We start from the raw sequence: 16,353 nt of genomic DNA, 5'->3' as shown, positions 1-16,353 counted from the left end.
TGGGGTTCAGTGTCTTGCCCAAGGACACTTCGACGTGCGGACTGGAGGAGCCGGGGAACGAACCACCAACCTTCTAATTAGTGGACAACCCACTCTACCTCCTGAGCCACAGCCGCCACTAGTAGCCAATAGTAGTAGTAGTAGTAGCAGCAGCAGCAGTAGTAGTGGTGGTTGGCTGTTATAGCGCCACCATCTGGTAGATTGGTGTAATTTTTTCCTCTGAGTAGTGGGTGATGTCTTGAAACTTGAAGTAATACTTGGATAAAAAGCAGTTTTTGTGTACAATATCCCTTTAAGTATCTGGACAGAAAGTGATATTTGGGTAGAACATACTGTCAATACGACAAGTACTTCTCTGGCTCTGCAGATACATATAATATGGTCTACAAAGTTAAATACAACAGTCTGGATAGCTCACTTGGTAAAGCACGTGACTTATGCTAACTAAAGACCATTGCCGCTCAAAGTTCAAACCCCACGTGGGATGAAAAACTTTCAACTTCAGACAGGTAAGTCAGTAACAGTAATTAAAACCCCACATGCTGCCTCCTTATTTTGCGGTGTTTCATGAACTTTTTCAATATCTTGGAAATGTTAGCTGGAGATTGCGTGGCTGTGTTCAAGAACGTGTTTTGCAACAGGAGAGGTTAGTTCTTGTCTCATGATGGAGCTTTTGTGTTCTAAAATCAGAATTTTCAGTTGTCATTGTGTCTTTCCCACACACACATCAAACCATAGGGCGTAGTGGCGTCCACTACAGAAGGTTGATGGGGTTTATCCCTGAAATTGCTTTTGATGACTATAGCCAGCACCCTGCATTGCAGCTTGTCATGCAGTCCATTTACCATTAAGGACATGTCTGTATTACACACATAATCCACCACTTTACATTAAAAGTCTGCCCTGAATGGAGGTGTTTGAACTAATTGGTGTGGGTTGTGCTGTTACAATGGAAGTAAAGTAAAGGTAAAGTCCCACTGATTGTCACACAATGTGTGAAATTTGTTCTCCGCATTTGACCCATCCCCTGGGGGAGCGGTAGCGTGCGCCACGCTCGGGAATCATATGGTGATCTAACACCCCAAATTCCAACCGTTTGATGCTGAGTGCTAAGCAGGGAGGCAAATGGGTCTCATTTTTATAGTCTTTGCTATGACTCGGCCGGGGATCGAACTCACAACCTCCCAGTCTCAGGGCGGACATTCAGACCACAAGGCCACTGAGCTGGACACGTGAGTGACAAGGATAATTCAGATTTAATTCTCTTTTTGGACCTTTCACATCTGAAGACACAATAATGTATTGGAATGTTTTTCCTTTCATATATCTGAAAGAAGGCTCCCAGCAAACACAATTACATCATGATGATGTTCTGATATCATCTTTCAGTGACGTCCAGGACTAGGCCAAATCACAGCCGATTTGGGGATCATTTAGACATCTACACAGGAATGTCAAGAGGACGTCGAAATATGACGTTACCATAAATAGGCATATTCAGTTATTCTGCTATGTACACAGTGTGTATTCAGCAGCGTTATACATAATTATATCCAGATTAACCTTTATTCTACATTTTCAAAAAATAAAACAGTTACCTGGCCGTGGTTTGAACCCAGGACCTCCAGCTTTGGTGTCTGCTACTTTACCCCTACACCATCCTTCCACAGCAATGACAAGGCACGGATATAACCTTATTATGGCATAAACTTGTTTTTATTCAAACGTGGGTGTCAAGTCTTTGTGGATCGGGCATTACTGTGTGACATCTAAACCAACTATGTATTATGCTACAGCAGATGCAGAACCCCAAAACACATTAACCCCACCCAAAATGCTACATTCCAACTTCCAGTAGTAGTAGTAGTAGTAGTAGTAGTAATAGTAGCAGAAGTAGTAATAGTAGTAGTAGTAGTGTTGGTAGTAGTGGGAGTGGTAGCAGTAGTAGCAGCAGTAGTTGTAATTGACCGGTTAATGAGTTGTGGGCAATTTAGTGTTGGCGTGTGTTTCATTAAAAGTTTCGAGATTTATCATTTCAAAACGGTTTCACGTATCCAAAATCCTTTACTAACCTTAGGTCAGGGTAGTCCATAGATGACCCAGAAAAAGTTTTGTGTGATTTGGCCAAACATTCTAGGAGGAGCTCGCAAAAGTAGGTTTTTGATCAAATTCAAAATGGCGGAAAATCTACCACACAGAAATGGGCGTGGCCTAGTGGGTTAGATACATGATGCTCCAGGGAAACCAGTAGATGTGGAATTTTGATTCTACAGCTCGCAGTTCAGAAGTTATGGACCGACAAATGTGAAATTGGCTGTTATAGCGCCACCATCTGGTGGATTGGTCTAATTTTTTTACTCTGAGTAGTGGGTGATGTCGTGAACCTGTGTGGAAAGTTTGGGTGATGGGGGGTGTATGGTTTCTGAGATCCACACACTTTTAGGGCAGGAAAAGAACAAAAGTAAATACACAAAAGTTTAAACATTTATAATTTCAAAACGGTTTCACGTATCCAAAATCCTTTAATAACTTTGGGTCGGGGTAGTCCATAGATGACCCAGAATAATTCCTATGTGATTTGGCCAAACGGTCTAGGAGGAGTTCGCAAAAGTAGGTTTTTGATAAAATTCAAAATGGCGGAAAATCTAGGCACACGCAAATGGGCGTGGCCTATATGGATAGATGCGTATTGATCCAGGGAATCCAGCAGATGTGGAATTTTGATTCTACGCCTCACGGTTCAGCAGTTATGGGTCAATACGCAAAAGGGTCTGTTATAGCGCCACCATCTGGCCAATATGGCTAATTTTTTGTCTCTGAGTAGTGGGGCACATTTCCAACCTATGTGCAAAGTCTGGCTACTGTACCCCTTACGGTTTTTGCCGTGCATACTGTTTTAGCGGAGAATAAAAAGAATAATAATAAACGGAACAGATACAATAGGGATCCACGCACTTCGTGCTTGGACCCCTAATAATCGGAACAGATACAATAGGGATCCACGCACTTCGTGCTTGGACCCCTAATAAACACTTACTCTGGAGATGATGTAGCCTACCACTTGTGCTCTTCTCCCTACTTATACTCCAACCACTTATAAAGCCTCAGCCAGGCAGTAATGCAACATAAAGGATGCCAACTGCCATAAAACACCACAGAAGGATTTATTACATCACTGATGACTAGGGCTGTGGCGATTCACTTATCTCCCGATTCGATACTATCACGATTCTTGGGTGCCGATTCGATTTATATTGCGATTCTTAAGTATTGCGATTCTACGATTATTGCGATTCGATATTACGATTTATTGCGATTTTTGTTTATTTTTTTCTTTTCTTTTTTCAGTTTGTTTGCTTTTTTACACTAGATTAGAACATGGGAAAAGTTGAATCATACACTAGAGACTGTATATTATATATCATGAGTAGGGCTGGGCGATATAGTTAAAAACAGGGGCGGACTGGGATCATAATTCAGGTCGGGCATTAGATACCAAGCAGGCCAGGCCGATATGGGCCAACGCGCGTGAAATTTGGGCCGTTTGAAGCCAGATTTGGGCCGTTTGAAGTCCAATTTTACAATGAGATGCACCCACTTTAACCCTGAAGTGTAATTATTACTTCAGACTAACTAATAAAGTAATAAAACCACTAGTAAACCAGTAGGCGGCGCCTGGCCTGCTGTTCAGTGAGTGGCCTGACTACAAGCACCAAAAAAAACAAAAAAAAAAAACATTTTTTTTTTTTTTTTAATTTGCGATTATCGATTCTGGAATAAAAGATCGATCCAAAAAATCGTGACATTAAAAATCGCGATACTTAGGTGAATCGATTTTTTCCCCCACCCCTACTGATGACATCACAATTGCTCGAGTGACATCACTGATGACATCACAATTGCTCAAGTGACATCACTGATGACATCACAATTGCTCAAGTGACATCACTGATGACATCACAATTGCTCAAATGACATCACTGATGACATCACAATTGCTCGAGTGACATCACTGATGACATCACAATTGCTCAAGTGACATCACTGATGACATCACTGATACATGACAATCGTGACATCACAATCGTGGCACACACGCCGCCCGCCCACTTATGTTTCCTTTTAGGACCACCGCAAGGCATCAATCAGTCTGCCAGAAAGCCATTAGAAGAAGAAGAAGATGACTTTCAGAAAAGACCAACAGAAGAGGAGAGGGGATCGGGTTTTACAGAATGTAGGGAAACAGTGGATTGATAAATTCAGAAGGAGGCAGTAATGCAACATAAAGGATGCGAACTGCCATAAAACACCACAGAGGAAGAAGACCTTCAGGATTCATTTGCCAAAGATCTGCAGATGCCATCTATCTATGCCCTACCAAACATACTGTAACATAACAAAACAAAACATAAAAAATGTAAGTGTGGCTAATATGTTCTAATAGTTAGTGGAAAAGGGTGAGTTTTCATGCACATCTTGTTCCCTCAGACAGCCATCGCAAACCATAACTTCATAGTCATGTCATTCACGAGTCTCGCATTGGAGGCAATTTGATTTTGGCAAGGCACAGCACAAGTTGTCGCTCAAACATGCAGACGAGTGGACAGGTAGGCTAAGTCTCCATATCCGAAGGTTATGGATAAGTTGACTGCCATTTATCGTCTGTTACCAATGACAGTCTTTGTGTGTTACCATTCAAAGTAGGCTAGCTTAATAAGCACTTACTAGTTAGCTAATAGCTTACTAATAGGTATAGCTTAATCATAGCTTATTAAGATACTTTCTAAGGTACTATCTGTTGTTATTCATTTTCTTTGTGCAAATAAACAATAAACAAACATGAATAAACAATTATAGCTGCTGCGCAGCAATGGGTCGTGGCCGGGCAAGTCTCAAGGCTTTGAGCTAGAGTCCCCAAGTCAAGGCTGAAGTCTTTTAGCTATACTCCAAGTCAAGTCTCACATCTTTGGTCACAAGTCCAAGTCAAGTCTCAAGTCTCTTATGGATGAGCGTTCTATCATCTGCTTCTGCTGCATGCCATCCAGTCTGCTTAGAACATTGCATAGCTAAAACTAAGCGATTCAAAGCAGGTTCAGGTTTCTTTGCAGCATGTAGCTTTTTCATCATCTGATTCCGTTTTTTGTTGCGAGGCATCTCACAACAATACAAGTAGGAATCAGTATATTCACAAACAAAAGTAGTAGTTACTTGCCTGTTGCCTCACTGTTGTAGAGTGGATGAGGTACTGGCGGAGTTGATGTTAGATGGAGAGGGAGGCTGAGCGATTAATAGCCACCTGGGGAGTTTGTATCTCTTCGGTCCTACGCTGCAGGTCTGTGGGGTCACACAACTGATATACCAGCAGGAGCTGCTTTTTCGTCTTATGGACAGACTGGATGCTTGCTGGTGGTGTTTTATGGGACTGGATGCTTGCGTGTAAAAACACACACTGCTTCCACTTATATAGGGTGAGCCAGGAAGGATTTATGACATCACTGATGACATCACAATTGCTCGAGTGACATCACTGATGGCATCACAATTGCTCGAGTGACTGATGACATCACAAATACAACCTATTAACACATTCACTGCCAGCCGTTTTTTTTTTACTGTAGGTAGGTTCTGCCAGAGGTTTTTTTTGAGGATTCTGGCTCATCTTTCAAGACCCGAGGATTCTTTTCTGCTAAGATTTTGTGAACACACAATATCTCAAAAGAACTAATAGAATGTGTGCTTTCTCTGTCTAAAAGAGTTAGTTTGTAGAGTTAGTAGTTATGTAAGCATTAGCAGTTGAATACAGCATGGTTTCAGCGTCAGAAAAATTATTCTGAGATAAACGGCTTTTTGTGAAATTCGATAGAACAGTCACTTTAACCATTCATTTTTGGCATCAGTAAGACGTCAGACATCTAAACAATAGTTTTGAACAGTAATTTCCTCCACAACAGCAGGAAACCCCCCTCTGCTTCCAACTCCTCCCTCCGTGTGTGTCTTCTTGGCTGCAGCGGCCGTGTCACAAGCTCGTTGCTGCTGCTGTAACCTCGCGTCACCAGTCTCATTGCTTTGCTGCTGCTGTGCCTGTCTGCGCGGCCGCTCTTTGAGGAAGTCTGGATGGACTCGCTCGCTTCTTGGAGTTTTGGTTGAGAGCTTTGATGAAGCTTTTGCGATTCTGGTCATATTTATGCTGCGTGTTTCAAAGTGTGTTCCACCCGTAATCTATTATGCAAATTTGCAATCCCGCACCGCCAGCAATCAGCGCGAATCCATTTTCATGAGAATGGCTTCGTCACACTGCTTTTTGCTTGCCTTCCTCTAGTCAGGAAAGCACTGTTGCCACTTAGTGGGTCGGTGGAATGGGTTGTACACGTTGTACACGTCCAATACTTATATAAGAGATGTAAAAGGGTTAGATGCACATCCCACCGTCAAAAAAACAAAATAGATTTTTTTTGACGTAAAAACACGTCATTGGCAGTGAACGGTTGGATTTTGTTTGACGTAAAAACACGTCATTGGCAGTGAACGTGTTAAGATGCTCTTTAGGCTATACATGGGGGCAGAATTCAACATTTTGATGCACTGTGGGCTAAATTTTTGATCAATCGAAAATCTGTTTGAAACTTTTGTGTAGGACAGTCTAACGATGCAGATGCTGAAGTTTGGTGTCGTTTGAAGAAAAAATGTGGGAGTAGGGTTTAATTAGTTTGACAGTTTTTGCAGTTTTGCAGTCTTTAGACTTCATAATTGGCCATAGGTTGCAGTGTACAAAAGTGTCTCCTCACTTGGGCCCACATTTCGGTGAAAGTTGCAAAGTCGTAGCACATAGGCCTGATTTGTTATGAATTTTCAAAGTTTTAAACTTTAGAGGGTCACTGTAGCGCCACCATCAGGACTATTGGCACCAAATTCGCGTCAACGAAGTTTGGCATGGGACTGGACTTTTGTGCAAATTTGGTTTATTTTCATACATGGGAAGTCCAACTTCCTGGGAGAAGAAGAATAATAATAATAGGGGCAAACACAATAAGTGGCCCTGCCGCTTCGCTGGCCCAGCCACTAATAAACACTTACTCTGGAGATGATGTAGCCTATCACTTGTGCTCTTCTCCCTACTTATACTCCAACCACTTATAAAGCCTCAGCCAGGTGGTAATGCAACATAAAGGATGCCAACTGCCATAAAACACCACAGAAGAAGGATTTATTACATCACTGATGACATCACAATTGCTCGAGTGACATCACTGATGACATCACAATTGCTCAAGTGACATCACTGATGACATCACAATTGCTCAAGTGACATCACTGATGACATCACTGATACATGACAATCGTGACATCACAATCGTGGCACACACGCCGCCCGCCCACTTATGTTTCCTTTTAGGACCACCGCAAGGCATCAATCAGTCTGCCAGAAAGCCATTAGAAGAAGAAGAAGACTTTCAGAAAAGACCAACAGAAGAGGAGAGCGGATCGGGTTTTACAGAATGTAGGGAAACAGTGGATGGATAAATTCAGAAGGAGACAGTAATGCAACATAAAGGATGCCAACTGCCATAAAACACCACAGAGGAAGAAGACCTTCAGGATTCATTTGCCCAAGATCTTCATGCTGCAGATGCCATCTATCTGTACCAAAAAACAAAGACCTCAGACCTTTGCTGAAGAACATGGTTGTCCAAAGAAAAAGAGCAGACATCTATTTAGAACAGAATGATGATGAGCAAATTGCACTTGGAGACCTAACTGTGAAAACTTAACAATAGCTTGAAGTGATGATCAAATAATCATTACAGAAATCAATGGCAAACCAGAAGTGGTTACATTGAAGCCGAAGGCCTCAAATATTTTGAGTGCATGTTTGCATGCATCTAAGAAGGACAATAATGATGTTGATGAAGAAAAAGTGTGTCTTGTGAAAACCGCTGCCAGACTGGTAAAGACTGACATAAAAGATATCAAGATTCCCAGAGATGCATATCCCTCAAAATATATCATCTGCCAAAGGAAACAAGGAAACTCTTCAGCTTCTCCTCAAATAACTGTTTGCTGGCAAGAACTGTGAGTTAAACATATCTGGAATAGGACAGGCCATGCGGGCAGCAAGGGCAAGGGTTCTCATCATGCCATTACAGATAGGACTGACAAATGCATCACCAATTTTGATGTAGATTTTTGGTGAAAACACTTGGTAACCTTTGATTCTGTTCCTCATTTCGGGAGGTGAAAAAGGCGGCCCTGCAGCTCGCATAAGCAGCTTGGCTGCTCCGCGGCCTCGCCCTGGCTGCTCCTTGATAGCATACTTCAGGGGTGCTGGATCACCTGTCCTGGAGCTGGCAACATACAGCTGTCCATGGCTGAAGACTGAAGCCAGACTCGCACTTCTTTCAGTGTCTGCCCCTGGGACTTGATTTTGCTGTTATGACATCACTGATTATGTCACAACTGCTTTTATGACATCACTGATGACATCACAACCTCTTATGACATGCGTGATGATATCACAATGCCTCTGACATCACTGATTATGTCACAACTTATCACATCACTGATGACATCATTACTGAGACTTTGTGTGTGTGTGTGTGTGTGTGTGTGTGTGTGCGGTGGTGTGTGTGAGAGTGAGTGGATTTATGACATCACTGACGTAATCAGTGGGACAGACAAACAGGCAAACAAACAGAGCCCTAGCTCCCTTAGATAGATAGATGTGCTCATTTTTTATGTATTTCCAGATACTTTTAGAGACACTGTGAGGGAATAAATTCATTACCGTAACACATTTTTAATTGGAAATATGAAACAACAAACATTTTTTTTCAATGGCAAGCACTTCAATATGCTCATGGGTAATGGGTATCACCCAAAATGTGTATGATTAACAAATACGAAGTTGTAGCTAACATTGTGAGAAATTACATGTTGTATTACGACTACATACTTACATGAGAAAATAAAAATCTGTTCTACTTAGAGACTCAACAACCATTTCTGTGGATTCCTTGCCCCCAAAAATGTGGAAATAGACACCAAATGTGTAATTCTAGGTCTAGTTGAAGTCAAGATATGGCCAACATTTTAATAATGAGAGCCAGTTTGAAAAAAATTCATTTTAACATACTTCCACTAATGGGATTTTCTGGGATTTTTAATATAGTGTTTCGGGCATCAATATAAACATAGAAATGTGAAAATAAATTCTGTTGCAATTAGTTTAAAGCAGCTACGAGCAACTTTTTCGATTGTTATTAAACAGTATATATTTAATATCAATGCATCACATCTTACCTCTAATAGTCGACGAGACCAACGCAGAGTAGTCTCGCTTGAACCCCGAGTGAATCGGCCAGTGTTAGTCTGTCTGTAGCCAGGGCAGATCAGGAAGTGAAATGAAACGGTTTGCAGCAGCCACTTCGGCCATAACCACAAAATAACTTCCAAAAAACCTGTTAGAATATAACGAGAGATGTTCCCGAGAGTATGCGTGGCGTTCACAATGTTTATGCTGCGTTGCTAGGCAGCGCAAACGGCGTAGGCAGGCAGCTGCGTTTCACTTCTGGGTTTCACTTCCGCGTTTCACTTCCGGGTTACCCGGTCCGGTCTCTCTAGAGAGCCCCCTGTTGATGCGAGTTTAGACAGACATAGACTTAATAATCACCTAAGGGAGCAATCTCAGATACACACGGCTTTGGTCTCAGCTACTATTATAGGTAAGATGTGATGCATCAATATTGTAATTATACTGTTTAATAACAATCGAAAAAGTTGCTCGTAGCTGCTTTAAGGTCAAACCTTATTTTCCCTAGACTAATACTCAACTTGCTTTGCCCAGGAGCCACTTTCGTGAAATGATAGAAGGCCAGGGTCCAGTTAGTCTCTCCCCAGACTCAAATATTACGTTGAATCACTGCGCTCCGCATACTACATAAATGAGTCTGTGCCACTTCACAGCCACTGCTGGTTTTGAAGGCGGGTTGAAATTAAATGAGTGACAGGTCGTAGCACCGATGAGAGAGCGGTTTGAAAAATGGGCTGCGCCTCCCGTGTTGTCTGATCGCAAAGTCGTTACTGATTGGAGAGGACTGAAGCCATCACTGGCATATAACTGGCCAAGTGAACGGTTCCCTCCCATAACCAGCCCTCTGAGGGAAAGTGTCCCAGACCCAGAGAGAGATCTGCAGCATGCAGTAACGTAGTGTATCAGCGTAAGAACTCTCATGGGTCTGGCGTTGAGACTAGGGTCCAGTTAATAAACAAACAATATACATTTTTCTGTAGCGGATTGTAGGTTTTTGGGGTGTCAGCCGGAGTTTAGTCTGACAATGTTGTGCACACTGGATAGTTAGTTAGGTTTAAGTTAGTTAGGTTAAGTACATACATAAGTGCCTGCATAGCGAGTAGACGGCAGTATTTGACAATTTAGCAGCTAAATCATAGATTATTGAAAAAGATATTCCATATTCCAGACTGAAATGCTATAACAGAAGTGGACTATTGGCCAGAATGACATGAACATTTGGACACTTATTCAGCGGGTATCTTGCATGTTGCGTTCAGATGCACTGTAAAAAAGAAAAAAAAAGAAAAATGTGCAATTCCATCGCGGGCCACACAGGGGGCGCCCGTGGGCCGCAAGTTGAGTATCACTGGTGTAAGTAGTGAGAAGACTTAATGGGGAGAAACAGACAAGCAGAACAGGGAAGAAGGGACAACAGAGACGAGAGGGGACTGACCAGGGACAGTGATGGTCCATGCGGCGTATACACCTCTGACACACCCTGCAGTGATGCGCTCTGGGAGGCCTGTAGGTTTCACAGCGACTGCACACCGTCCAGCCTTCACACCCCTGGAGGCAGAACAGAGAACGTAAAAAAAAAATCCTGGATCCACACTCATCTCTACTGTCTTCACAGCAGTAAAAGTTCCCCTAAGTCCCGTCGCCCTTAGTTACTGTTGCTATGGAAGGCAAGCAACGGTTGCTAACGTTGGATTGGACAGCGGCCGTTCTAGGGCGGGACTTTGCGAAAGGGTCAATTCCTTGGTATAATTTTAACACAGGATCTGTTCATTTAAAGTTACCCAAATTATTATAACTACACTACAGTATATCAGCACACTATACATTTTACGAACACCCTTTGAAACTCAACAGAATCAACCAGATTTAGAATCCCAGCCTATATTCTCCCAGAGTAAATGTCACCTAGACAGAGGTTTTAATGAATGCCGTGATTGGTCGACAGTATGCAGAATTAACGAGGTGTCACATGATCTGTCAGACAGCCAGAACAGTTACGTTGACTAAACTAGCCAAAATGTCCATGCCTCCAATCCACATCTGTTGGGGGTTGAAGTTCCATCTTTGGATATATTTCAGATTGAAATAGGGGCTTTGTACCACGTAGCTGACACAGAAATGAAGCTGTTTGTGTTAGGAATAAACATCAAACTCCTCTTGACAGAGTTTAAATCTTTAAGCTCCCAGGAGGGAACCAGCGGCTCCACTTGCCGTTGGATACGAGTCCGGTCAGCAAACTTGACAGCGCTATTCCCGACTGCACCTGAAGGCAGCGTAATGCCACAGACGCAATACGCTTCACGACACTACCCAACAAGTGTTTGACGGAGGCCGAGTCCAAACCCCGTGGGTTTACGTGACGCGCTGGTGCAACGTCAACCCAAACAAGCAGAAAACTCTCACGATATACTGTATTATGGCAGAGAAAGACATCCTATTAAAACAGCTGTGCAGAAAGATATTTAGCTCCTGATTCACAAAACGACGCAGGTAGCAGCTATGATCGTGAAATGTCCTATTCCCCATGTGAAAACAACATTTTCAACAGTTATGTTGCCTCTTTGTGCGTGAAATTAAGTTTTCACAAGTGAAACAAATATTGTCATATCTCATGGCAGGTTGAAAGCATGTCGCAAAAGCAAAGTTAACATCTGAACTAAAAGCGGTCAAAACACAATGTGTGAAAGACACTGTTCACACATAAAAACAAGCATGTATCCAATAAGCACGGGATACATGTGCTTTTCAGTGGGCTTCCAACTCACGTGTGGCTTTTTCACATGTGACTTTTTGGGGTTAATTGCCTGGATGAATAAAAAGAAAAGAAAACCTGACGCACACACACACACACACACACACACACAGCCTGTTTTATGACTTCACGGGAACGCATCACTCAGGAATGTCACTGATCTGACTACGCTGAGTGACTCATACGCAAAACAGCGTCATGGACACAATTCTCCACAACACTCATAAATACAAAATAACAAGCCCTGAAACAGCCATAAACACAGTGACACAGTCATAAATACAGTCTCACTCACAGCCATAAATGTAGAGTTCACAATAAGGGCAGCTTCTCTCTGATGCTCTGCTGCACGCTATTATTAGGCTTTATTTGTTTTGCCATGGGAGCAGGTGGAGAGGTCAGCGTGCTCAAAGACACACTTGTTGGTATCAAACCTGTGACATTTCTGTTACGGGCCACGGAGTGTGATCCTACAGAGACGTCGGCTCCCTGAAATTCCACTTCTGAAAGAAGAATCTGTTTACATTCATGTGTTTTTCACATCTGGTTTGGGTTGATCACAACACATAATAATTAGATTTCTAGATTGTTTCGCTGAATATTGCGCCGGTGCATTCTGCCTATATTCCATTGTTGAAAATAGCGCTGCACGATTAATTGAATCGCAATCGCGATGTCAGCACGTGCGATTACATAACCGCAAAAGTGTGCGATTATTTTATTTTTTTCACGTCTTTTTGAGTGTGTGTGTGTGTGTGTGTGTGTGTGTGTGTGTGTGTGAGCCTCCTCTAAAGTAACGTTACACGCGACGCAGCAAACACACGTTTCTCTGCCATCACACTGGGCATCAACACTAGTGGGAGACTTCTCCCATGCACTCCCACAAATAAGTAATGTTATAGGCAGCAAGGTTACATAGGGCGAGAGAGAACATCCATGATCGCTAACAGCAAGCTATGCTAATAACTAGCTAGCCGTTCAGAAACGCATGTAAACAGCCGTGTGATTAGTGAGAACGTAAAATAAGGAGAGAGGTGTTAGTTTTGATTCAAATGGAGACTTGAGATGAAACTAGAAAGAGGAGTGAGGAGTTCACACGTTCACACTGTGACTGAAACTCACTCTCTCACTCATCCGGGTCGACTGGGACCGCAGGTCTGAGAAGTCTATGGCCGTCTCAGGAAGAGGCACCATACCTGGACAAGAACACACGGACACACGGACACACACACACACACACACACACACACACACACACACACACACGCACAGAGTTAAAACAGTATGGGTGCTTTTTCCAAAGCATTTCCCCCCCTTGACTCATTTAACTGAGTAGTAAATGGACACACGCACGCACGCACACACACACACACACACACACACACACACACACACACACACACACACACACACACACACACACACACACACACACACACACACACACACACACACACACACACACACACACACACCAGGGTCTGAGAAGACAGCTTTGGAGTGGCAGGCCAGCAGCAGCAGAAGAATCAGGTTGAACACTGACCCATGTAGAGTACACCACACACTGTCAGAGAGAAGAGAACAGGGGATAAACAGCATATTCGTTACCTGAACAAATATGATTTCACCTTCCTGATTTTATTTATTTTTCTGCTATTTCCTTGATGAAGAATTGCTCTACAAACCAGTAATCCCTTAAAATACCATTGCATTTACATTCATTGATGAAAAAAGAAATCACCTTAAAATGAGTCAAGAGAGGGAGACCCCACCAAAACATCGTTAAACACTTCTTAATGTTTGACTGCTTACTTTCTAATTAAATGTAAAATTCATGGAGAGGAACCTCACATTAATAATTCATTAATAGCCATAAACCACACGTAAACTTTTTAGTTATGGCTGATCATCTAGTAAACAAACAACAAATATTGATATTTGCTGCAATAGTTTGTATCTTATTTTGACGAAGCCCGAAAGTTTAATGTTAAGACTACAACTACAATGTATTATGTATGATCACAAGAAAAAGTTGACAGAGCCAGAAAACTAAAATATGTCAGTGTTATAGCTATCATGATAAATGTCTGCGTCGCTTACAGCTAAAGGTCAACACTATTTTTTATCGTAAGAATTACAGATGAATAACGTTAGCAGCATCCAATCAGCTTCATTGTTTTTGGCATGGATACAAAAAAGCAGCTATAGTAAACAAACGAAAACTATACGTGTATCTCGTGTTGTCCATGTACAAAAGCGTTATTAACATCAGCCCAAATATATGAAAAAAGGCGTAATTATCGAAGAAAACACGATCATACAGGGCTAGCAAAGAAAGATGCGTTATTAGCTAGCTCAACCGGCTAGCTGTCATCCCCTCAGTAACATTATTATATGAGATGAATGGAGCTGACGCCATGTCGTCTCTGTGAGGGTTAAACAGGACGGACACACACAGCACTGACCTGTCTGAGTAGGCGGGGATGAGCACATATTGTATGACCACGTAGTCCGCATAAAACACGCTGAAATAAGTTAGAAATAAACATATAAAGCCGCAGGGGTCTCGCCTACAGCGCAGAGACGCCATCTTCTGCCGGGCTCCGCCCCCCTGTCAGCCGCTTCCGCGTCACGTGACGTCAGACAGGGGCTGGTGCTGCCTTCAGGTGTTGTTGAAAATTACACTAACTGAATTTTGCTCATAAAGGGGAAAAGTGCTGTTGAAAATAAGAATGTTTTTATATTTATTTATTTATCCATATGTATTTGTTTGTTTGTTTGTTTGTTTGTTTGCTTGTTTAGTTATTTATTTACACCTTATTATTCAAAAACAATGTGATTACCTACGATAGATACGGAGATATGACATTGCGAAGAACATACCGTAGTTGCAGTGTCAACAATTACTGACAAAACGTGTATTTAATGATGAAGAAACTATGGATTATTCTCCTTCCATAGGGTTATTTGTTTGTTTGTTTGTTTGTTTGTTACGTCATTATTAGACACAATAATTCAGACACTGCTTATCAAATTTGGTAACAAATGATGTTGCAGCATCTCCTCACCACTGTGTTTCTGACATATTTGTTACTGATTGACCCCGAGGCAACATCGTATTTACTGTTACCTTGTTTATTATATATCAGTTATGTTCAAACTTGGCATGGTGATTTTCCTCTTGTAATTTCAAATGAAGTTTAGTGATCCATTCAATCATTCAACCTTTATTTAGTTGTCAGAACAAACAACAACAACAACAACAACAACAACAACAACAACAACAACAATGTAATAAAATATTTTTGGTTTCCAGGGACTTTAATGTGCGACAAGTTCGTATGCACGACTTCAGCACGAAGTTCAGAAGCCGGAGTTTATGAGTATCACTGAAGGCAACATCAGGCTCAACTACCTTTTGTTGATTCCTTCAATGACTCCTTGCATCTTTCCTTCCTAGTTCCCAACTCCAAAAGATAATTTAGATAATTAATTGCCTGTTTATTACTGTTTTATTGTTAATCTGAAAATAGAAGTCTTCTATTTTATCCCATTCCATTTAAAAATCTCTCTTCCTCTTTGAATATCTTCAGATTTTGTGACTTATGTCATATATATGTCATATATATATATATATATATATATATATATATATAGTGTTGCTAATGTATGCTTTGGCAATGTAAGATACATGTTATCATGCCAATAAATTCCATTTGAATTTGAATTTAGATAGATAGAGCAGTGCAAGATTCAGACACGGGGTGGCGGTAGACTGCATACTATGCAAATTGACACACACACACACACACACACACACACACACACACACACACACACACGCACACACACACACACACACACACACGCACACACACACACACACACACGCACACACACACACACACACGCACGCACACAGACACGCACACACACACACACACACACACACACACACACGCACACACACACACACACACGCACACACACACACACACACGCACACACACACACACGCACGCACACAGACACGCACACACACACACACACACACACACACACACACACACACACACACACACACACACGCACACACACACACACACACGCACACACACACACACACGCACACACACACACACACACACACACACACACACACACACACACACACACACACACACACACGCACACACACACCTCTGACTCTCTCTCTCCCATGCTCAGTCTCCCCCACCATGCCCCCACCTCTCTCTCTCTCTCTCTCGCTCCTCCCTGAAAGTGGGCGGTAACC

General features: G+C 42.2%; 1 protein-coding gene across 1 annotated transcript in view; it reads right to left on the bottom strand.

Annotated features, from left to right (window-relative positions):
- LOC310780025 (palmitoyltransferase ZDHHC3) overlaps window positions 1–14,686 on the bottom strand; it is a gene marked incomplete at its 3' end in the record, with an annotated part of 30,903 nt that extends 16,217 nt beyond the window's left edge. Inside the window, exons 1-4 of the mRNA XM_083640561.1 lie at window positions 14,525–14,686; window positions 13,535–13,623; window positions 13,182–13,255; window positions 10,743–10,855 (exon numbers count right to left, since the gene is read on the bottom strand). Of these exons, the coding sequence (XP_083496687.1) occupies window positions 10,743–10,855; window positions 13,182–13,255; window positions 13,535–13,623; window positions 14,525–14,649 (401 nt within the window). The 5' untranslated portion in view covers window positions 14,650–14,686. The remainder of the gene's footprint in view (window positions 1–10,742; window positions 10,856–13,181; window positions 13,256–13,534; window positions 13,624–14,524) is intronic.
- Between the last annotated feature and the right edge of the window lie 1,667 nt (window positions 14,687–16,353).

This window comes from Poromitra crassiceps (assembly GCF_964638095.1).
Source record: "Poromitra crassiceps genome assembly, chromosome: 7".
Taxonomy (NCBI): Eukaryota; Metazoa; Chordata; class Actinopteri; order Beryciformes; family Melamphaidae; genus Poromitra; species Poromitra crassiceps.
The sequence above is the reverse complement of the archived record's forward strand: the minus strand, read 5'-3'. Positions and strand labels throughout refer to the sequence as shown.